This window comes from Nesoenas mayeri (genome assembly GCF_963082525.1).
Source record: "Nesoenas mayeri genome assembly, chromosome: 4".
Classification (NCBI taxonomy): domain Eukaryota; kingdom Metazoa; phylum Chordata; class Aves; order Columbiformes; family Columbidae; genus Nesoenas; species Nesoenas mayeri.
The window spans coordinates 64,941,399-64,964,593 of NC_137540.1; the positions used below are offsets into that span (position 1 = coordinate 64,941,399).

General features: G+C 38.5%; 1 protein-coding gene across 1 annotated transcript in view; it reads right to left on the bottom strand.

The window, feature by feature from the left end:
- PPP2R2C (protein phosphatase 2 regulatory subunit Bgamma) overlaps window positions 1-23,195 on the bottom strand; it is a gene marked incomplete at both ends in the record, with an annotated part of 199,813 nt that overhangs the window by 53,728 nt on the left and 122,890 nt on the right. Inside the window, 2 exon segments of the mRNA XM_080344403.1 lie at window positions 2,666-2,831; window positions 3,441-3,538. Coding sequence (XP_080200529.1) covers window positions 2,666-2,831; window positions 3,441-3,538 — 264 coding nt within the window.

Genomic DNA, 23,195 nt, shown 5'->3' on the forward strand with positions numbered 1-23,195 from the left:
TGTTTCTGGACTTTAAAAACTCCCCAGAAATTCTAAGCATGCTTATATTTCACAAAATATAGAAACAACTCTATGAAGTTCAGTATTTGGTCTCAAGGGTGTTGTGAAGTTTAAATTAATTAACGTCTGGTAAACAGTCTGAAATTCTCAGATGAAAGGATCTGTATGGGCCAAATTCTGATCTACCCAATGTAGCTCACATCAAAAGTGGCCCAAATATATTCTGGTACAAAAGATAACAATGAATCCTAACAATTTATTATTATACTACAAAATCAGTTCGGTTTACGACACAAACAAAAAATCTGCTAACTGCAAGCACTGCAAATCCACAGTGGGATTTGAAAACCTTGGTGGTTTTCTTCTACCTCCTTTAATTAAGACACTGCACTCAGAGCTCAGCTGATGACTTGGTGCCAATGTGTGAACTGGAAAAGAACCAAGATCCCCTCCAAGAGACATGACCTGCGCAGGAACAGCCTCAGACAAAAGTCCTTCTCCAAAGGACAGAAGCAGATTTGGGCAGGTGCCGACCTGTCAAGTCTCATATATTGACTGTGAGATTCAGACGGACTCTCTCCTCATGTTCCCTGGCAGAGGGATGCTCCTTCCAGCAAATTCACTGGGCACTGTCTACCTGTGCCACTGGAAAGAACGGATGCTGCTTCAGTTCACTTTTCTGACCAAAACTGTGCTTTGGGCCAAAATATCAAAAATTGCATTAAAATATCAGGCTCAGAAATGAGTAAATATCAACCACTAGTCAAGATATTTCTTCAACCTGTCCAGTATGAACATGTGTGGCAGGTAATGCCCTCATTCTCTGGAAGTCAGAGAAAACACTATTATCCCTTTTTATAGGCATGGAGTTGGTACACATTTCAACGGCTACTCACAGGTAATCTGCGAGACAGAAAGGAATTCTACGTGGACCTTCTATATCCTAAACTTAAAACTATCTTTAAGAGTAGGCCAAGAGGTGAATCTTCAGACTTCAGTCCTGCTGTGCCAGGAAGATAGGAACCCTTGACACACAGAAATGTTTTGTAATTCAAAGCCAAAATCCAAACACTAGTAGCAGCACTTCTGTTCTCCTCACCACAAAGAGGTCTGCCGGGATGCTCCAGAATTAAGGAGGAAAAACTGAGGTCAAAGTATTTTGCCGGGTCCTGGGCTTGCTCAGTGTTTGCTGCAACTGGATTAACACATAGCAACACTAAGACTGATTCTTTCTTTTTCCCATGTTAATATCAAGCAGAAAACTGATATAAAGTTGTATTAGGCCAAATGTAAAAGCAGCATATTTGAGGACTGGGCTGTATTCCTCAGTGTGTCAAAAAAAACCCATTTTAAAATTAAAAGGGAGAGGTTTACTTGTAATAATCTGCTTTTGTATCATGCACTTGGAAAAGGCTGTTCTTAAAGTTATCTGAAGTAGAAGGGATATTTTAACCAAGGGAGAAGTGCAGAAGTAAACTCCCAAATTTCATTATTTTGAGATCAGCAATTGGAATAATCCCCCCAGAGAAGTGGTGGGCTCCCCAACATTGAACACTTTTAAGACTGGGCTGGACAGGGTGCTGGGCCATCTTGTCTAGACTGTGCTTATGCCATGAAAGTTTGGGACACACCATCCTCATGGTCCCTTCCAACCTGGTATTTTATGATTCTATGGTCATTAAACTGGCTAATCATTAAATCAGCATAATTCATCTAAATATAACAGATACATTTAATTTCAAATATTGCAACAGTGCCCACAAAAAGTCAAAAGACAACTTAAAGGAAAACAGACTACAAAACATAATTTGCTATCTACTCTGAATTAATATAAATATTATTTGTTGCTGTAAGTTTTAAATAGAGGTAATTACTTTGCTCTAAAGCATTAATTCCCAAAGGTGAGATTACACTTTTTCTATCAGCTAATTCCCATTTATACTGAAACTTCTATGAGAAAATTTATTCTCTGATTACAATGAGATCTAAGACTTAAAATCAGATATTTTTGCCTCATGCATCACCAGCAGTAATAAGGGTTGTGGGTGTCCAAATGTTTTCTGAATTACATCCTAGGGGGAAAAAACATGAATGGATCCTATGTCAGATCTGCATATCCCCTCTTAGCAATAATACTGCAATTTTTTAACCAACAGGCCTCAAGCGTGTTAGAAACACAAGTCAGAATAAATATCTTATTATTATTCCTACTGCCTTTTAAAGATTTGTGTAACTCTTTAGAATTTAAATAAACCATTCTGAGGATAATGAATAAAAAGAAATTAATCTCTCTCACCTACATTCATTTACATATCTATAAAGCACAAAAGTTATGACAAGTGTAGCAGACAAAATTCTAAATTCCCAGCAAAACACAGCTGCTGAGTCAGGTGATGCCTTTGTCACAAAATTTACTTCAGGGCAGCACTGCACTTTAAATAGCAAAAATGGATAGTGCTCTAAATGTCTGTGGATCGTCAACACAAAAACCCCTATGAATAAAATACATGAATAACAGATATCAGAGTTAGCCTCACATTCTTGGTAAATTCTGAAAGAGGAAATTACTACAACAGTAGATTAAAATGAACAAATACATATAGTCAGCACTAAAATGCACAAAAGGAAAATGCTGGTATGTCCCATATACTCCGATCTATCTTACCATTTGTTGATAAAAGTGAGTGAGCTGCATTTTGCTGTGGTAACCACTTGATCTTGTTTATTTTTTCTTCTATTTCCAAGCTCTTCAAATAATCAAATTCAGGTTCATGGCTCTGGAAAGTGCTGTAAACATTGTACTCCCCCTGATTGTAAGGCTCATTTTTACTCTATGGAGAATAAGAACAAGAAAAACATGTGGTTATGATGGCAATATATCTCCATCTCTTAGGAAAGGTGTATAAGCAGCGTTAAAAATACAAAAATACTGAAAGGGTAATATAATTTCCCATTTAAAACATTATACTGACAGATTTCTTTCTACAAGAATGAAATTTCCAGTAAGTATTGAAGCAACATTTAATAAAAGTCAGAATTTCTAAAGAAATGTCAATTATTCGGGAAAGCTTTTTGCAAAAGATACCGCAGATGGACTGGATTTAAAAGTGAAACAAAGGTATCACAGCAAAGCCATTGTTTTAAATGGAATGGTTCCATCAAACAGGCAAAAGCTATTAAGATAATGTAGAAGTAAAACAAAAACAACCTTCTTTTTTTCTTAGCTTAGAATTTTGGGGTTTTGAGGCATTTTTGTTTGCAACAGCAAACTTCGGAGTAAAAGTTCCTTACTCTCTTCCACTTCCTCTCCAGAGAGGGGACATTCTGTTTTACTGAATCTTGAGCTTATAAACAAGTTTGTTAGTTAGATCCAATTAAAGTATTAAAAATAAGACCAGGTTTTAGCATGCTATTAAGGACTACATTGGTAACTCACATACCTCAGGTTCCCTTTGGAATATAACAACCCGACCCCCCTTGTCACCAGTAGCCAGCAGTTCTCCAGTGTGGTTGAACTCAACTGTAGAAATAATATCAGCTGCGAGGGGAAAGAGAGAAAAAAGGCCAATTTTAGACTGCTACTACAACACAAAGACATTAGAAATATACCAAGCCCTTCACAAAAGATGCAACAATGAGGGATTTGAAGGAGTACAGATGAATTCAACAGCAAGTCATTAATGCAAACAGGCTGCATGCCATTACAATCTGAGTGCTACACAATGAAACAAGTGCAAACATAACAAGGCAAATTTGCGTTTCTAGTACATCTGCAGTTTGGGAGTGGAGGAGACCTCTGGAGAGGTTACGCTTCAAGAAGAGCAATTTTGGGCTGCTACAAAGCTTTCTTCAGTACTGGACACAGCAACAGCCTTGGTCTCCTGCTCTTTCCCCTATCAAGAATCAACTTCTCAGTCCTATTGCATGTATTATTTATTCTTCATCCTTTGTGAGGGTTTTAACATAACCCCCTAGGTCTGGTTTTCTCAAATATGTGTTTGAGCCAGGAGAGCAAAAGCAAAGTACGTGTAGCCAGTCCTGACACAGGGGAATGAAGACAAAACCAGACCTGCTCGCTGAGCAGTGCCGGCAAGAGCACATTCAAATAATGATCTTTGGTAAATCATTTCAGCACCTTAAAAACGTGTCATCAGAAGATAAAAAGATCCCAGTCTCTTCTTTTTCTGATTTTCAACAATTCCCCTTCCCTAAGCAATTGCACCAGCTTACACAAGAGAACTCATCAAAACCTGAGGCTAGTCTGAGTACAAATCACTATATATCAGGATGAGAAGGGAGAAAGAGACTGTGGGGGCAAAAGAACTGGTTCTTCTGTTTGTATGACAGTAAATGCTAGCATCATAATCCACAGTTAATCCTACACTATTAGCATAATTTAAATGCCTAGTGCAATAGTAAATTAAGAAGCCATCATATATAAAATCACAGACAAATGCAGGGTATTACCCAGAGATTGCATGTATGAATCCTCTATAATGATCAGCATTCACTCATCAGAAACATGGGCCAGATTTTTAGAAGCATCAGTAGTTTGCAGCTCCCCTTTAGGCATAAAAAGCTGTGGTTTTCAAACACGTTCATCATCCATCAGTTCATACTGAGAACAATGAGGCAACAGTGGGCTAAGCTCTTTTGAAAACCTAGACCCAAATGAGTTTGCTAAAATTCAAAAGACTTGAAATAACAAGTGGATGTACCATTTACTTGATACATTTTATGAATTGAAAACATCTGTTCCTATTTTTCTTCTAATAAACTAGCAGCTGAGTGTTAGAAAGATTCTATTGCCAGTAGTGCTCATCAGTGAGACAGCCATCCAAAAGCCAGATTCTTACTGGAAGGTTATAAACAATTCATCATCTAAACCAGAAAACTTTAATAATTCTAAAGAAAATATCCTTTTTTTTTTTTTTTTTTTTTAAGAAAACTTCACCAACAAATTGTCCTCCTGTCTAAAAAAACCCAAACAACCAAACAAACTTTCATCTTTTTTTCCTCCACATGTTACATACATAAAGGAAGAACAGGGAATCATAAAGCATGTTTGTAATTTTATTTTTTGCTGAATAAAATGCATGGATGTGTAGACTTCGAGAAAAACGGAACATAACAAGGTGCAATATTTTGGGCAGGAACCCAAAGCTTCTCCAAGTTAGTGGCACTTGATTGTTATGTGGGCTTCCACAGACTGTATTTTATAGGTAATTATCTCAAAAGCTCTAGTCTTACTAGAGTACTTAGGAAGAGTAGTGAGACTCTGCTTATGATTGGTGATGATCTGGGGCTTGGGATGCATTGAGTTTGACCTAAAACATTGCCTTTTTGTTTTTTAATCTAAAAATCTAATCAGCTTTTCTGGCACGTAAGGTTCATTTGTAGTCCTTCCAGGGGAAGATAAAATAACTGTCTGTAAAAGGAATGAATGGCATTTGAACCCATATGTGTGAATACACTTGCTACTGGCCGGGAATATTTCCACAACGGCATGAAATACTCTTCTCTATGGTCACAACGTTCACAAAATATTATATCACACTTTGCAGGGGACATCAGCAAATGCTTAGTGAAGTCCACAGGACAACTTGCACAGACTTCAACAGTAATTGAACCAGGGTTAGAAGACGGCAGCTCTGCATTTTATTATATTGAACTTGTCATTAAACATTGTGTGCAGTTAAGTCATCGTTGTTTAAAGAAAAGCAGCTAAAACATTAAGTATCTGTGGGCAGTGTGTAATTATGTTGTTCTGAGGCAAAACTGTCTCTTTCCCTCCCAAGGTGTTTCTTTCAGATGCATCCCTTCTTTCTATCAGAAAAACTAATTCTGAACTGTAAGCTACCTATCATTTTTAAATTAACTTGTTCTGAAAAAGAGCAAATCCAATATTCCAACCTTAGAGGCTATGCAGTTTGTTGATAAAAAATTATCCTTGAATTGTAAAATCACTTTTATTGATCCTGTAAATAACAGCTGAAAACAACAGCCAAAAAAAAAAAATCTCGTTCAGCAGGTGAACATTAGTCATGCTGTTTTCATAAAGAGATTAGCTAGGCTGGCTCCTAAGACAGAGGAGGTAGGAACAGAATCAATCAAACCAGCTCTTCATACCCTTCTGCAGAACATTCCCCTACGTATTTTTCAGTGCTGTAGCAACATCAGCCACTATGGCCCCATCCTGAAGATTCTTCCATTGGAGAACGGCCCCTTGAGCATACAGAGCAGTTAACTACCAGATTTCACCCTCTCTGGGATCTATAAATGCTTGACAATGGAAGAGCTGATGAATTTGCATGTACAGTAAGCCCTTGGCAAGGGATGGCAGGGATGAAAGACTCCTTCCAGCCTCCTTTGCACTACACCTTCCATATCTCTGCTAGCAGTGCCAAGCTTTGCATTAACGATTAGGATTATCAGAGACAGAGATAATTTACCTATTAAGAGCAATTACGGGTAACCTCAATGCCAACAGGCAAATGTTTCCAATCAGACTTTTTCAAATCCCAACTTTCATCCAGTATTAATCTTCATTTAATCTCCATTTTCAAATTCCCCATTTTGTCTGTGCAGAAACGTATTTAAACTTTGATTTAAAAGTCACGGTGTTCAACATTTTCACTCTGTTAAAAAAGGACAACCTGGACATTCAAAACACAGAGGCTGGCTGAGAAAATCAGATAAAAAAGCTTCAAAAGATGAAAATACTCCAAAGTGGGACACACCTGATCTACATCCCACTACAGCAAATTGTTCCAGCAGGTACTATGCATTGCAGACTTCACTCTCCAGACTAATCTTACATATTCACAGAAAGACATCACATTACTCTGCAGCTTAAAGTGACAGAAAGTTTTTCCTGATCCAGTCTGAAGTGTTTCATCCCCTGACTCTCAGTCACCTCTGTCCTTTTGTTCCTCATTAACTAATTCCTTAGCAACTTCACAATCTACACTCTTTAAATGTGCTTAATGGCTATATTGTACCCTACAGCTGCTGCTTAAGCAGATATATTCAGCTTTTCTAGCAGATCTATGTCTATCAATGTACATCTGTGCACATGAAGTTATCTCCAGCTGCCGGTACTGCTCTTCTCCCACCACCAAAGCAAAGGAACCCTGCAGCAGCCCTCCCTCAGGCTCCGTGTGGTGTGGGATGAAACAATGTTTGGTACACATAGCACAGATTAATTCTGACTCTTATTTGGCACCATCACATACTTTTCAGTGTTCACTTTCTAGCCTCTTACAGGTTTATTTTAAGGGCTTTTATTTGCCTATTCCTATATAACACATGAGGTCCAAATACCTTTAGAATAATTAGGAAAGCCTTATCTATATAATAAATCTTTGCATCATTTGGGGGTACTCCAGCATAACTGGATGTCATTTTCTACCTAGTATGCATTCAGTGAAGAGAAGTCTGAACATACTCATCTTCATACAGCCTTTTGGTCAGAAACCTCAAGCAACTTTAAGAAATGCCTAGCTATAATTTCCTGTGTGTTACTTTTACTAATAATTTCTGCCTTTTGGGGCCTTTCATTTGAAGGCCCTGGTATACTTTATTTTCCTTCAGAAGATCAAGAAAAAGCAAAGAAAATTTTGAAAGCATTTCACCCAGCACAGAAATGCAGCTTCTTGGGCAGCAGAAGCAAGTTTTGAGGGCAAATAACATCACACAACGGTAGAGGGAAAAGAAGATCACAGAATATAATATTCTGTTGAATTGCAGTGTAATCCTGATAGAGACTTAAAGGATTTAGAATGAGCCAGAACACTGGAATTAACATCAGTATTTTTCTAAAAAGAAAAAAAATAGCTGTGAAATCCTCCCAGGCAGAACAGGACAGAACTTCTGTATATCACATCCACCACAATCAGCATGGCAACTCTGCCAGCCCAAACTGACTGAATCAGCATCTAGGTCAGTTTTTTGTTATGCCTGTTCCCAGTGGCTAGCTGGCAATCTTATAGTCTACGTTATTTCAACCAAGTTCTGACCTGGCCTAACCTTGGGTTGTGAAATCCAATAAGATCACAGCGCAATCTGGCATGGCTGCAAGCAATGTTCAGTCAGACTGATACAAAGTCCCTGCGGAGCATAATCTGGATAGAACAACAAAGCAGCTTGCAAGAAAGAGAGCTGTAAAACAAAAGGACAAACAGTAGACAAAAGAGGAGCAGTATTACAGTATCTCATGTGAAGGGAAGGCTGAAACAGCGAGCTGTGTTGTCAGAATTTAGTTTAGACTTGGACCAGAAAAAAAGAGAGTGGAGGGAAAAAAAAAAATTCTGCTACTGTTTACCTTTATTTTTAAGCTGAAGTTTCAAAGGTTTCCTGAAGCAGCTAGTAAACAAGGTATGCAAAACCTCAAAGCTATGAGGGTCAGAGGAATTCTTTTCTGAAATAACTAGTGGAGAGATCTCTGACAAGAAAAAATTCCTACTTGAAACAGCAGACTCTGTAATGTGCATTCACTTTGTTTCACAGCAGTGTTATTCACAGTCTTGCATCCAGGGATTGTATGACACCAGAAACCACCCTTCAAAATTCAAGTAAACACGATGCAAAAATCTCACACATCACACTGTCCAGCCTGGTTGGGTCGGAAACTTAACACTAAAAGCCAACTTGCCAGGAAGCCAACTCCGTTCTATTGGCTAAAAAGACAAGTTGCTGACCTACACAGAAATGACCTGATCACCTCTCCAAGTCACCAAAAGAACACAGGATACAAGCCAGTACACTGGTGGCCATATGAGGACAGATGAGAGAAAAAGAAAGTGCAAGGATGCAAGAGATGGAGAGAGAAGGAGAAAGAGCACACAAACATTTAAAAAGAGTGACAGCATGAGAAAGGGAGCAAAAGAGCATATGTGAGACAGCACATGGACACACGAGTTTGAGAAAGCATGAAAGAGCACAAGGAAATGCCACAGCAAAAGATAAGAAGTAGCTGGAAATGAAGGATCTATCTGCCCCTTTGCCCCTGGGACTACGCATCACCCTGGAAAATCTTCTGGTTTGTGTGGGTTGTGGTTTTTTGGTTTGGCTTTGGTTTGGGGTTTTTTGTATGTGTATGTGTGTTTGTTTTGGTTTGGGTTTTTGGTGGGGTTTTTTTTGTCTGTTTTTGTTTTGGGGTGGTTTTGTTTTTGTGGTGGTGGTGGTGGGTTTTTTTGGTTGGTTGGTTGGTTGGGCTTGGGGTTTGTTTTCTTCTCATTTGTTATAGCTGTAAAACCTGAGAGTGTTTCTGCTCCAAAACACTGTTTGCTCCATGTTCAGTGTATGGGCAATGCAAAACACAACAGGCAGCTGGTTTTGGCCAAAGCAAACTTTCAACATAGATGCTAATAGTGCTTCCGGAATCGGTGAAACAAGGTGATCAACCAATAACGGAATAAAATCCAGAGATGTGTGTCCACTACACTCCATGTAGTTGTTTTCCTAGCTGACACCTTGGAGCCTGGCTTCATTGCTAGCAAGGACAAATACATCAAGGGCAAAATCCAAACAGCTCCATTTAGTCCTGCCAAGCAAGAACAAGGAAGTTCATTGGGCTAAATATCAACTTTCTTCCTGAGCAAAACAATCTCCTCCTGATGTGAAATCCAAAACCACAAGGTCAAATGCTCAAAAGCTCCTGAAACGCTGCTTGAAACATTAAACACTTCAGCAGGGGATGGTAGTAAATAATAGTAAAGGTAGTAAAAATCTTCTAGGCTCAAATCCTCACCAGCACTGAGCAAATCTTTCCCTCTTTCCCTTTTCTCCATCTTTAACCATCCAACTTTTGGATTTTAGAAATGCTACACATATGCATTGAGCCTGGCTGATCATGAGAGGAAAGCAGCTTCCCATTCAGAACACCTGAATGCAGGTTCTGTGCTCACTCAAAGAGATAATTTACTTGAAACAGAACCTAAAAAACAAATCCAAAATTTGCACCCCCTCTAAGCACCTCTAACCACTCGTATTTACTGTTTCTAGCGTCAATCTTTAATACAGCTGTTTTTTCCTCCAATGTTTTTGTATATATTTATTTTAAGAGCTTAGAAAATGCCTACAACAGCTTTTCAACTACATGCTAATTTCTAGCTATATTTCTCAAATTAGAAAAATCAAGAAACAACACCCAACTATTGTAGCATAGTCAATGTGATTTTGGTTTTTTTGTCGACATGACAAATATGAAAAATAAATCACCTGGGTTCTGTGCTCTACGCTAAAAACACTTCACGCTGAATACAAGTCACTGAGATTCAGGCTTTCATTAAGTGACTCCAAGTTTTATTCCTTATTTAAAATCTTAAAGCTTTTATTTCAGAGGTTCTGGCACCCAGAGTACAAAGCCTCCAGGAAAAGAGGCAAAGAGACTTGACCTTCTGCCCATTGAGGTAAATGGAAAGTTTCCCACCATTTTAGTAGCAAATAAGGTCAAGGAACATTTGTCAGATGTGCTGTAGCTGAAAATTAGGACACATTTCTCAAAACTTCGGCTTCAGTTTACATGCACTTCAGTTTCTCCAAGTTCAAGATGACCTGCTTAGATCAGCAAGACTGTAAAGTTTCAGTCGTTAGTTCTGCAGAATACTTAATTAACGTTACTATTATCCTTACCAAAGTCACTAAGTGCTTGTGCCTTCATAATCTGAAATAGTGAGTGGACTGCTAAAAATCTTGCTACACTTCCTTTCAGTACCTATTTAGGGGCTCCCCAATAGCGGTACTGCATCACCTGCAGAAACTGAGCAGCCTCACAGGGAACGGGGGGGACTCTGCTTCTGGCAGGCACCTCTGCCGCTAGCAATGAGGCAGCACCGATCCTCCATCCTATTCAACCTAATCAAACTGGAAAATTCAGCTTCTCATTTTTGGTAATTCTTTGGCAACACTGCTCTTACAAGCAACACTTGAAACTAAGGAAACACTGCAGATCATTCTCTATTTTAGCATAAAGATATGCACAGAAAGCTTCTAAATTTCACAATCACAAAAAGCTTCTTCACAGCTGACCCTGTGTAACACATGCTAGCAACTTATTCTCCTTATTTCTCTGGGGGAAAAAAATGCGTAGGCAGAGGTTGGTGTCTTTTATTCTGGGTTTACCGCCCGATCAGGCAGTCATCTAAGCTAAGGATTCAGTAACAGGCTTAAAGCACTCCACTTCATAGACACCAGCACAATTAGGAAACGTGCCAGTCCACTCCTCTCACCAACCAACACTGAAGGGCAAAAAGGAAAAAAATCACCACGGGCATCACATTATGTATTTACAATTTCCAGAGCAGGGTTTAAACTGGTGCTCACAGAAGGAATCCTGCCTGAGCTGGGAGCCCCTGCTCAGATCCGTGGTACTTCCCACCGAGGAGCTGCACAGCCTGGCTGCCAGGGAAAACCAGATTAGAAATAGTGCTGCCAAGTGTTTAAAATGCTAGGCAACCGGGTTTTATTGAGAGCATAGAAAGACTCTGAACCTCACTCCTCATTTTGGAGCAAATAAATACCAAAAATGGAAAGTGTACAAATTATTAAAATACACTCATTTTACTTTCACTGTCAGAATTGGTTGTGCTTTTGGAGAATAATTGCAATGATTTACAACGAGCAAACATCAAGATTTGCTAAAACGTTATGATAAAACAAGGACAAAAGACCCCACCCATATTTAGAATTTCAAAAGAAAGAATCATTGTTTTAAAAAAATCAGAGAGTAATGAAAAGTCATCCAAAATTTAAAATCAATCCTGAATAACCAGCTTCAATATGTACATTATTTCCCAGGTATTACAGACAAACTTGAATGGAATTTCACTGCCAGCTGGTTCTGAGATTCTTTCCCCTCACCCCCTTAACTGAGCAATTAAACTCCAGGAGCAAAGCTCTCAGTAATTCTGTCACAGCAGTTATGTTCAAAGTGCTTTCCTGGCATTAAACCCCCCAGCCACCCAAGGAAGTCAGTAAGGAAATGTTAGCACTCTCATTTTGCACAAAAGGAAAAATGAAAAAGATCCTCCAGAGTTTTTATCCAAGATCAGAGAAGCAGTTTTGATTATACTCATACTAAGGGACAGATAATCCAGGCTGTGGCTCAGCAAAACATTTCTATTTAATAAAGCTCTTAATCACTTGTCTAGAGACTTAAATGTTCCTGCATTCAGTTCAAATGAGTATGCATGTTGTTAAATGAATATACTGATAGAGCCCTAACAAACAAAGCCTCACTAGATCACATGCCAAGGAAAAAAAGCCCCATTGAGCGAGCTTTTGGGTGAAGCAGGGGAGATATAATCTTAAAAATCATGAAGGGCTGGAGCTAGGAGCTGGACTAGAGCCAGAGTCTGTAAGTGCAGAGTGATGACAAGGAAAGCAGAGACACACCAGCCATTTTGGCACTAGTAAATGAAAGAGAGCTTCAGGACGTTCTTGGGCTTTGCAGAGCTATGGCTTATACTGGTTTATTGTTGAGAGTGGACCTTGACAAGCTTTTGTCTGTGACAAATAGCTCCCCCAAACACCACTTCACCGCGGCTCAGGGCTCAGCACAAGCCGGGGACACTTCTCAACAGGTCGCACACACACAGCCATGACATTCTGGAAACAATGGAATGTCACCCTCAGAGGCACCAGCCCCTCCATGCCTCCTGGTCACAGTGCTACCAAACATCCAGTTCACTCAGGCAGTTGCATTAATACTTAGCAACTGCAGCTCATAGGAACCCATGCTGCACACAGACCAACACTCTGCTATGCCAAATTACAGCAGGGTTTTCTGCTACAGTGGGCAGAGGCTGGGGTTTCCCAGGGAACAAGGGGCTCTGGAGCCTGTAGAACCAGCACAGGGAAAACAAACCACATTTGCTTCTCTCAGTCTTAAAGTATGAGGGTAGATGGCAGTATTTAAATCTACTGATGGGACACTTTGACTACAGGATCCAAATAAACTACATCCAAATACCATAAACAACATACAGCTCTAACTTGTACATCACTGGGCATCTCCTCTGTGACTCCCAGCGGCGAGCCAACAAGCTAAGGTCACACACAGGGCTTGCTGGCTGTCACGGGAGCTCCATGCCAAGCCCTGTAGATACTCATCTAACATTAGCATCTGTCTGCTTGGCAGGCTCCAAAGGCAATTCAGCTGACAACTCTGAATTTGCCTCTGGGTCTGTCACAAGATCATATAACTGTGGGACTTCTGGGAGTGCCAGATCTTCTTTGATGAAAATCACGCACATCATAAGATCCATTCTAAGCATCCTTTGAAATCGGTGTGTGTAATCTTTCAGAATTATCCAGGTATCGTGGCTGGCTTAAGCCAAGTTTGAAGATCATGCAATTAGTTGTTCTTGCTTGCAGCAAGATCTCTTCAGTCCATATCATGATCCCAGGACCAGAAAAATCAGAATTTTTGGTGTTAACATCGGTCGCTGCTACTAATAGAACACCAAATGCTGCTCATAAGCTGGTTTAAAAATGACCCGTTCTGTATCAACTTCACTATCGACCCTACTGTTTTAAAGTTTGATGAGTGTGGAAATTATAAAAATTTTAAAGTGGTTTAAACAATTTTACATTGCTCTGAAAGTTCATCTCATAAAATTCAGTTCACAAAAGGCCAAAGTCTACTTTTGCATGCATATATATATATATATATATATATATATATATATACAGAGAAATAAATGTGAGGAAAGATGGGATTACTCGTGCTTAAAATGAAGAGCATGCTAAATCCCCTATTATGTCAGGAACTAGAGGAACTCCTGGCCCTGTAAGATTGAATTCAAGATAGCTGGAGAGTGCAAAACCCAATAATAAATTTGCCCTCAAGTTTAAAAGCATCGTATTTCTATAATTACTCATTAAAAAAATTACTTAAAGAACAGAAGACATTAAAAATCAATGCACCTTTCCCCAGTCTGTGTCTGTTAAAGAAACTTCAAACACTGGTAACAGCCTCAGGAAATAAACATTCCTGTTTTGGAATATTCCCAAAGGACATCAATTACATAACAGGACTGGATCAGCATATATTACAAATGCTGTGGACAGTGTCTAAAGCAGCAGTTTGCTGGTCAGGCAATTTCAGATTTTTTTCCTTCTCTGAGGAATGCAGCAGCACACAGGTAACCCATTAATTACATAGATCAGCCCTGATATTTCTTTTCAATCTAATAATATAATATTACAAGTGGAAACTCAGACCATTCACACTGAGTTCACAACTGGAGAACATGGACTTCAAAGCTCCATGCCTATCATGTTTTAACACCGAGCGCAATCACTCATTCTTCATCAAAAGGTTAAATGCAAAATATAGCTTCTGCCAGCATACCGCTAAAGCTGAGAAGTTAAAATAAATTGTCTGGAAAAACAAACATCAGTAGGTGAGATTTCTGTCTCCTCTACAAAGATAGACCTAGAGGAATTTTCTTAGGAGCCTGCCCAGATCAGGGGGGCTTCAAAGCATATGGCGATGGCTCATGAATCCACAGGCACTTTCCCCAAGGCCATGCCTCCCAGAGCCATATAGTTTGAGAGCTGCTAATTTGCAGCCCACACAGATAACATTTAGACATCTAAGCCCTTGAAAGAAGTGCAGGGCTTCCAACCTCCTCCCAATATCCTCGGAGCTGTGCCTTACAATCACTGCGGTTGTTAAAACACAGTCCACAGTAATTATTGCCGTGCGGCCTTTGCTGCAATACAGCAGTTCTGAGGCATGAGGCCAACTCAAGTCTATTTTAATCCCACTGTAATTATAAATGATGGATATGTAGTTGAGATGCTTCTGAATTTTTTGTTTGCATGAGGGTGTTATTTATGCTCGGCAGAAGAGCAGCGCAGAGGAAGAGCTGAGCTGGTACTGGCTAAAATGGCATCAGAGCCCACACAACAGCGTTAGCACAACACCATGGCCAAGACATCGCTGCTGTCAGGACACGCTGCCACGTTCAGAGCTAACTACACAACATACCTTTTCACCATCCTCCATTAAGCAATGTTGACATCTCCATTAAACACAGAATGAAGAGAAAAGGTGTTGACAGGTTTCTCTGAGGCAAAGCAGTAGAGAAACACACTGGTTAGTTGTTCAAAGGACCGTGATAAGGGGAAAGTTTTACCCAAGTCAGAATTGCAGAGTAGATGCTGGAAAATTTGCCAAAGGCTGGTTGAGCAGAGAGAGACATTGTGTTCTGCAGGCCTGGCACCAGCTTGCTGTTGCCACCCGACCTCAAACTGCCATGAAGGGGACACATGCGGGCCCATCTCTTAATCCTGGAACAAACTGGCTCACTACAACATTTTCATTTCATGTTGTTACCCCTAAGTGTCACAATACTTATCAGGAAAGTAGCACATAAATTCTTTTTACTTCAGCAAGTAACACGTCACTGCACTCGGCTTGGAACATAAGCTCAGATATTATTATACACGCTGGTTTTAGTTTAATAGCCTTGTATGAACTTGCACAATTAGCAGCTAATTCATGTGAGAGAGAGGTTTGCTTCTACACGCACTCCACACTAACCAGAGGGCCTAGTGTGAAACAATATCATATTAAATATATTGTAAGTACTAAGTATACATCCCTCTGAAACCAGTAAGGAGTTCTATAATTATTTACACTACAGGCTTTCTCCAGATAACAACAGTTGAGTATTGTTTTCTTCCCAAACACAGGAATTTTTTAGAAATAAAATTATTTCCTCAGGATGCTGTAATTTAGAGAGGATCAGATCAGCCTCCTAAATATTAGTCTTGTGCCTTAGAATATATGTCAGCTCAAGAAATTACTGTCTGCTAGCTGTTTACATAGGTGTTCTTGAAGATCCTCAATTTCCAAGCAAAATGTGGAATTTTACATTATTAGATTATCATTCAATCGGAATCAACATGAAATTGCGTAAGCAATGCACCATAACAGATTTTGGATGTGCTATCTGAATATTCAGATAAGGTGTTTACCACACGTAAGGGAGAAATACAAATTTCATATTCAAAAAGCAAAAGTCATCACAAGTCCTGCCTCAGAGTCTTATCACAAAGAGAGGTAGCTCTTAGTTCAGTCTTGCATGCTTAGAATGGATGCCTGAAGAAAGCAGCCAGGGACTGCAAATTCTTTACCTCTATATTTCTCTTCTAAAGTGCTATAAACTCCCAGATGGTTTAGGGCAAAAAGAGCTTGCAGAAAGACATGAGGAAATACAGGCACATGGCTTTAGGCTAAACTAACCTACTAGAGGGAGGTAGTACATTTTGGAGGCACAATCCAGCCTCCAACAGGAACCTCAGGATTTGACCTGTACCTGAGTACACTGACATGTGGAAGCTTAAACAGTCAGCAAAACTTATTTTCCCAGTGAATTGCACAGATTTTTGAGCTCATTTCAATGGAGAAAATTCTTTTATCTGCCCACTTCCATCCTACTGTTGATTGTTCCAAGAATAACCTGGAAAACTGTCTGCCATAAATCTCCAACTATCAAGCAGTCACTAAAAGAGTTCCTTTTTTTCAGAAGTTATACAAATGAGAATCATTATCATACAGGCTCTATTATGAGGAAAGAAATTTATTGTTGTATTAATGTTTCTCCTGATGATGTTAGATGGAGAGTTTTTCAGAAGATGTAGGAGTAGTACTTGGCCAGTTGCAGGTACAAGCATACTGAAAGCCTCAGAAAGTCAACATCAAATCCTATAAAAATTTGTATTTTTGATAAAGGAAAGCGAGACACTATGAAGCACCCAGAAAAATGTCATTCTTGTCATCTGTTTTTTGATTAACTGACAAGATTCACTAGCCAGCTGGTAAAATAATGAAGGGAAGAGGCCAGTAAAACTACACAAAGCTAAGAGAAACTGCCTTGTACTAATTAGAACCAATGTGCAGTCTGATAACACTTTATAGACTTCAATTACCATACTCGGCAGGAAGGAGCTTTCAAACATCTGTATGATGATTTTGCTCCACTGGGATGTCATTTACAGTGCAAAGTATTAAAAACACGGCCAAAAAATCAATTATAATCCTTGTAAATGAGCATATTCTTGATCTAAGGGATTTTAACTTGTGTGTGGAAATTGGCTTTAAAAGGAGAGACAGAAACTGATTTGACAATGAAATGGGCAGCAACTCCCCCATATCAGATTTGCACGAAATTAAACTTAAGGATCATTAAAATAGTAATTTGTATATGAAGTGCAAGAACAAAAGAATACTATTACAAGTCAAGCCTAAGAAAGCAATGACTTACCACATGTGAGGTTCAAGCAAAGGCTTGCTTTATTTAAATTTTTAGATGAATATCCAGAAATACTGTCTATCGATAGTAAAAATATGTATACACTGGGCAGGAACACAAAATCAGATCTTTTATTGTTCTAAACAATTATTTTCATATTTACATAGAAAAACACAAACATGCAAAAGTAATATGGAGAGTAGGAAGCAACCAATAGCCAATGAGAATGTTATTTCAGCTGGTCAATATTTAACACATTAATGCAGAGAATTAAGGATTTTATCCTGTAATCAAAAGAAACCAAAATAATGTAGAAAAAACTAATTTACTGGAGAAAAATCTAAAATATAAAATTTACCATTGTAAAATGAAAAAAAAAAAAAAAGGTGGTTTGAATGGATTAAAGGTTTTCTTTTCTCATTTACCGATTTTCAGACATATCTGTTATCTCAGAGAATATGCTTAGAAGGTATGCAAAAGCAATGCTGAGTTTTCTGCAAGAGCAAATAGGAACAGCATTGGTCAGCTGCAGCAAATGGCTAGAAAATTTGCCAGTCATCCCATCAGAATCCTTAATCACAGTATAAAATCTAGCAGTGTTAACCTGATTCTGCAGAGCACTGACAGGACCACGCACCAAAAGCATTTTGTCCAGATAGTAAGATGAACAAAACTTTTTCTTCCAAAAGGCAAAATGTATTTGCCTTTGTAAGGGTAGATTGATGGCCTACAAATATACTGCTATAACTTAAGAATATTTTAAAGCATGAACTCATGTAGAGTGCAGACGCTTGCTGAGCAATGCCAAAAGCATGGTATTCCTCTGCTCTAAATATTGTCTCCTAGTAATTATGGAGGTAGTAACCCAAGGTGTTGGGTTTGACCTTTAAAGCCCTAAGTAATCTGGAAATCTAACTGAGAGACCAGGCTTTCTGTGCACTTTCCTCTCTCTTTCTTCTCTCCTTTTGCTTTTATAGTGATGATTAGAGAAGAGCTGTCAGTCCCCCTCTGACATTCTGTCATTTGGACAGACAGGACCTGGACCTATTAAACTCTCATTCAAACTTCACAGCTCATTTCTCCTGGTGGGTACCTGGGAAGAAAACTAAGAGGATATCCTGGAAGAGTTGTTTCATGAAGCTACCGCTCAGTTTTGCAGTGGGCTCCTATGCAGATGAGTAATTTTTAAATTACAGGGGGATTTTTATGGTCAAGAAAAGGAAGGTAGTCCAGAACATGGGGTGAGATCCCAAGCAGCTGTGTATAACCAAAGATGGAGGGTGCTTTCACAATCCCTGCCCTCTGCATTGCCATGGAACATCATGGCTGTCACTGGCGTTCTGGAAAACAGAACTGCACAACCTATTTAATATCATGTACTCCATAGCATTAAAATAAAGTCTGAATTTCACATGAAAATTCAAGACACCTCGGTTGATGCAGGGTGTCCACAGCAGAATTTCAGCAGCACAGCAGTCTCCAAAGCTATTTTGAGCAGCAACCATTACTTAAGTAGAATCAGCGAGTGGCCCCATTCCCTATTGTTCGGAATAACAAAGCTGGAACACCTCTAACAGGCTACCTAGGGATTACTTCAGCTAAATGCAGCTTTGTTATAAAAAAATAAAAGGATTTTTTTTCAGCCTGACAGCACCATAAAAACTCTTGTTCACACTGAATGACATATGAACAGAGACTGGCGTTCATAATTTTCTGCTGGTTAAAGATTCATTCTTGCTCCCATTGAACTAAGTGAGGCAAAGCTGTCATTGATCTCAATCAGATTGTCACTAGACCTTAAAGACACTAACCATCAGCCCTTATTAATATGGAATTATCAGTGGAAAACATATTGACTTGTTGATCTAAATTCTTTATCTTCATTCATCAAAACACTTATTTCAAATGAACAAAGACAGAAAACTGAACCCAGACCAAAGGTCATGTTGAAGTTACAAATTGCAATGGCTCCTGATACACATTACCAGCAGCAGCAGCATAATGTGTATTGCACCCAACCAAACCAAAGGACATAATATTAAATGGGAAACACACAGCACATCCCCCCTCAGCTTCCCAACAGTTCATGTTTTGCCTCAATCAGAAACATCCTCCACCTTTTCACATAAAATATGAAAAATCCATAAAAATAATTTCATATGACTGGCTACTTATTTGACGAAAGCCTTTAAAAACAAAAGCCAAAATCAACTTGTGGCTATAAATGCTACAGCTCTTGTAAAAAGCTCTTAAGCTCCATTAGTATTATTTCTAACTTCAGAGAAATAATTAATGTACTATAAAGGAGAAAAAGAGTGGTAAAAATTCTGAATTTAATTATATGAATGGTATTCTATATACACTTAATTGCATAGCAGTAACACAACCACTTTCATTACTCTTTATAGCTTCAGATGCCCATTAGCACAATCCCCAAGGTTCCTTATGAATAATTAGATTAGGAAAGGGGGACTCTCTGATGAAACACAATACGATGTGATGCTTATGAAACAGCACATCTTGAATCCAGATGCTGACATGACAACATAATGAAGAGCTAATTTGCACATCCAAATTAATACCATCATGATGATAATATAAAAGAAATATACACATATAAAATGAGCTAGAGAAAATAATGTCAAAAGAATTGAGATACTTATATTACAAAAATACATCTTTTTGACATTTTAACCCAGTTGGAAAGGTGTAAATAGACTCATGTTCATATTCATGAGCATCGAGCAACATAAGCAGACTTACTAGAATTTAATCCACTAGTTGGCAACACATGGGCGAGCTGTTTAATAAATAGTTATACCCATCAAACATGTGCAGCACTCACATAAACAGGTGAATAAATTTCATTACATTTTATTAAACATCTGTTTCCATTTCATACACTGAATGTTTTTGTATTGTTTGGGGCTTCTTAGGTATAGACCATCAACAAAACCAGCAGTGATGTATTTTTTGAAGGGCCAAAAAAGACAAAAACAAATGGGGTTTTAAAATATTTTAAAGAGAGACAGATATTTCTGTAGCTGTCAAGAGCCATTGGTCTGCATATTTAGGTATCTGAATAGTTAAGAAATTTCTCCCTCAAATCCCCTTCACAGAAAATAATGGGATCTGCACAGAAAGGGAAATAGTTGTCTTTCACTTCTGTGGTTCTCCTTCATGTAAACGTTATAACACAAATATATGTGTTATAAAGCCATACTCTACCGTTTGCTACTCAGACACAAATGTCATAGTTGTCTGCTCCTCTCTCCACATGTTACAGCATATAATCTACATGTATCCTGTTTGCCCTATGCATTTGAGAATATGTTCTGCCAATGCAGAGCACATTAGTCTAAATTATTTTAAACTTAAAAAACAAACAAACAAAATTTGCATCAAGCTAATGGGAATCCTTTAGAATAATTAAACATTATTACACATAAATTCACAAGAAATTACAATACTGCTAAAAGGATATGGCAGAAACAGAAGGACAAAAGTGAATAGATGGAACACAAGCAAGAGGCTTAATACTAGAGGCATAACATTTAAGACATGATAAAGCATCAATCTGTGCAAATGTACTCATTTGCCATTTTCTTATGATACAAGGGTAAGAAAAATCTCATTAAAAGCAAAAACCATCACACTTAAAGTTAATAATAACAATGCTCTATACTAAGTATTTAGGAATTTACTCCAAAATATCACTGAGACAAGGATATCAATAGGATTCAAGTAAGATGTACACAGTTATGCACTTATCCACAGTGAGCACTTATTATGACAAAAGTTCACTAACTGGGACAGAAAGATCTATCTAAATAGGCAACCACCATCCCAAAACAATTGCATATCCTCACAACAATAATCTCAACATTGTGGAAAATAAAACCTGCAGAGGTAAGTGGGATGCTATCATGAAGAACAGCAAATCTTTCCACTTTGGGTAGTTACGATGAAGCATGTGTTATTCTTGTGCATAATATTACACCTATTACATTAACAAAAAGAATTATAGGGTGCTTCATTATTCATTCTAACAAAACACTTCCTTTTAGAAGAAGTTTAAACTGCCAGCTTCTTCATTGCCACATACCAACAGTCTTTGCTTACTGAGATTGATCCAACACTGTTTAAATCACTAGGACTTCAAGGGAAACACAATCAGGACCAAAGTCTGCGAGTAGAATACGTTAACAAAACCAAAAATCAAATAACCAGCAAGACACACAGGCGACATGCAGTGAGGAAACATATGTGAGGCATAAGTGAAAGCTTTTATTGGTATATGAAAGCATTTTCATGAGCTTTTGCCACTGTAACCCTCAAGCTTCCTGTACTTATCTGCCTCTTTTTGTCACCTCTTGCTGTGCACTGTCAAAGTTACAAGATTCTGGTGGCATGTTCGTTTTAATCACCTATAAGGCATCATACACTCTTGTGACACTGAAGTGAATAAATAACACAAGGCCTTTTATTTTGAGAAGACACAACTAACTGCTCTTAGTCATGATGTGTGTTGCACTGACCCAAGTAAAAGACAGCCTCAATTCAAGGTAGCCTTCACTTCAAAGGCCAAATATTATATATATATATATATATATATATATATATATAGCTCCTATGCATCATCCTAAAGCTAATAGTCAATAGTCTCGCAATGCATAAATTCACAATACACCATGGCTAAAACAAGCCGTCATGCTAGTTTTTTCTCCTCTCAGTCTGTCTGCCACCCAGCCCATGCTGTGCAGCAGCACCAAGACCCACTTGTGGACTTAACATGGTGCAAATAGATGACATTTTAGTTTCCTTGTTCCCTCATCTGCTTTCCTCTAATTCTTCGTTGTGTGCTCAAAGGTTGGAAGTTCCACCCCAAAACATGCTACTTCTGCAACACTGTCACGTGATTTAAGATAGTTTTGGCAGATAATGGTTTCTGAAATTACCTCAGGTGAAGTCTGTGCAATAATTTATATACTGTTAAGATCTAGCTTAAATCCATGTATAATTTCATACATGTTTTATTGCTATGGTCTTACATGAAATGTATTGAGCAACAGTAGAACTCACTGAAATCAGGAGATATACACAATCTATCAAAAACCTAAAGAACACAGACACTGACTTAAGGACATCATCTCAAAACAAAACACTGTAATCCCTGGCACGAGAAAATTCTGGCAGACAGTTTCTGTGAAATATTTTAATATTACTTTATTAGATACCAAAAAAATAGGTAGTAAAGGGTAAAATGGTACCAGAGCAGGCTCAAAGCTTTTCAGTATTTTCAGACTACAGCCAGAAAACTGATGGCAGAAGATCACGACCACTCTGGCACCTGCCGTTGTTTGGCAGAGCTGGGACACCACATGGCATGGACATAACATGTACTCTCTTAATATAGTAGTTCTAAACACAAACCTTTTAAATTTAAATAAATTAACAGGACAATGAAAGGTTGGTTTTACTGCTACCTCTGTTACATCCCAGCTGTATTCTCTTCTTACATCAGTCTAGCAACTTAACACAAAAACAGTTATGCAGGGGTTTTTTTAATATAAAGAAATAACATACAGATAAGATTTGCAATAAAGCTCATCATTGATTCCTAATCTCTTTATCACCTCCATTAATATTGCTTTTCTGTCTACAGACCTGTGCATTCAAGCGCTTCCTCATCCTTTAATTTCTCTCACCTGAATAGGCCCATGGGACGTATCACAAGGGTAATATTAAGTATGTTCACGTGACTTTCCAGGATTTTTATGTACGCTTCTGGTCTCTGACTTGCAGAGATCATAACTGGAGCTTTAAGAGTCCTTCTCTGAAAATCAACTAAATACATACCAAAAGCGATGCAAATTTGCCTGGACTGGTGATAACACTTCAGTCTATTTAAGTGCATTCGCACTTGGT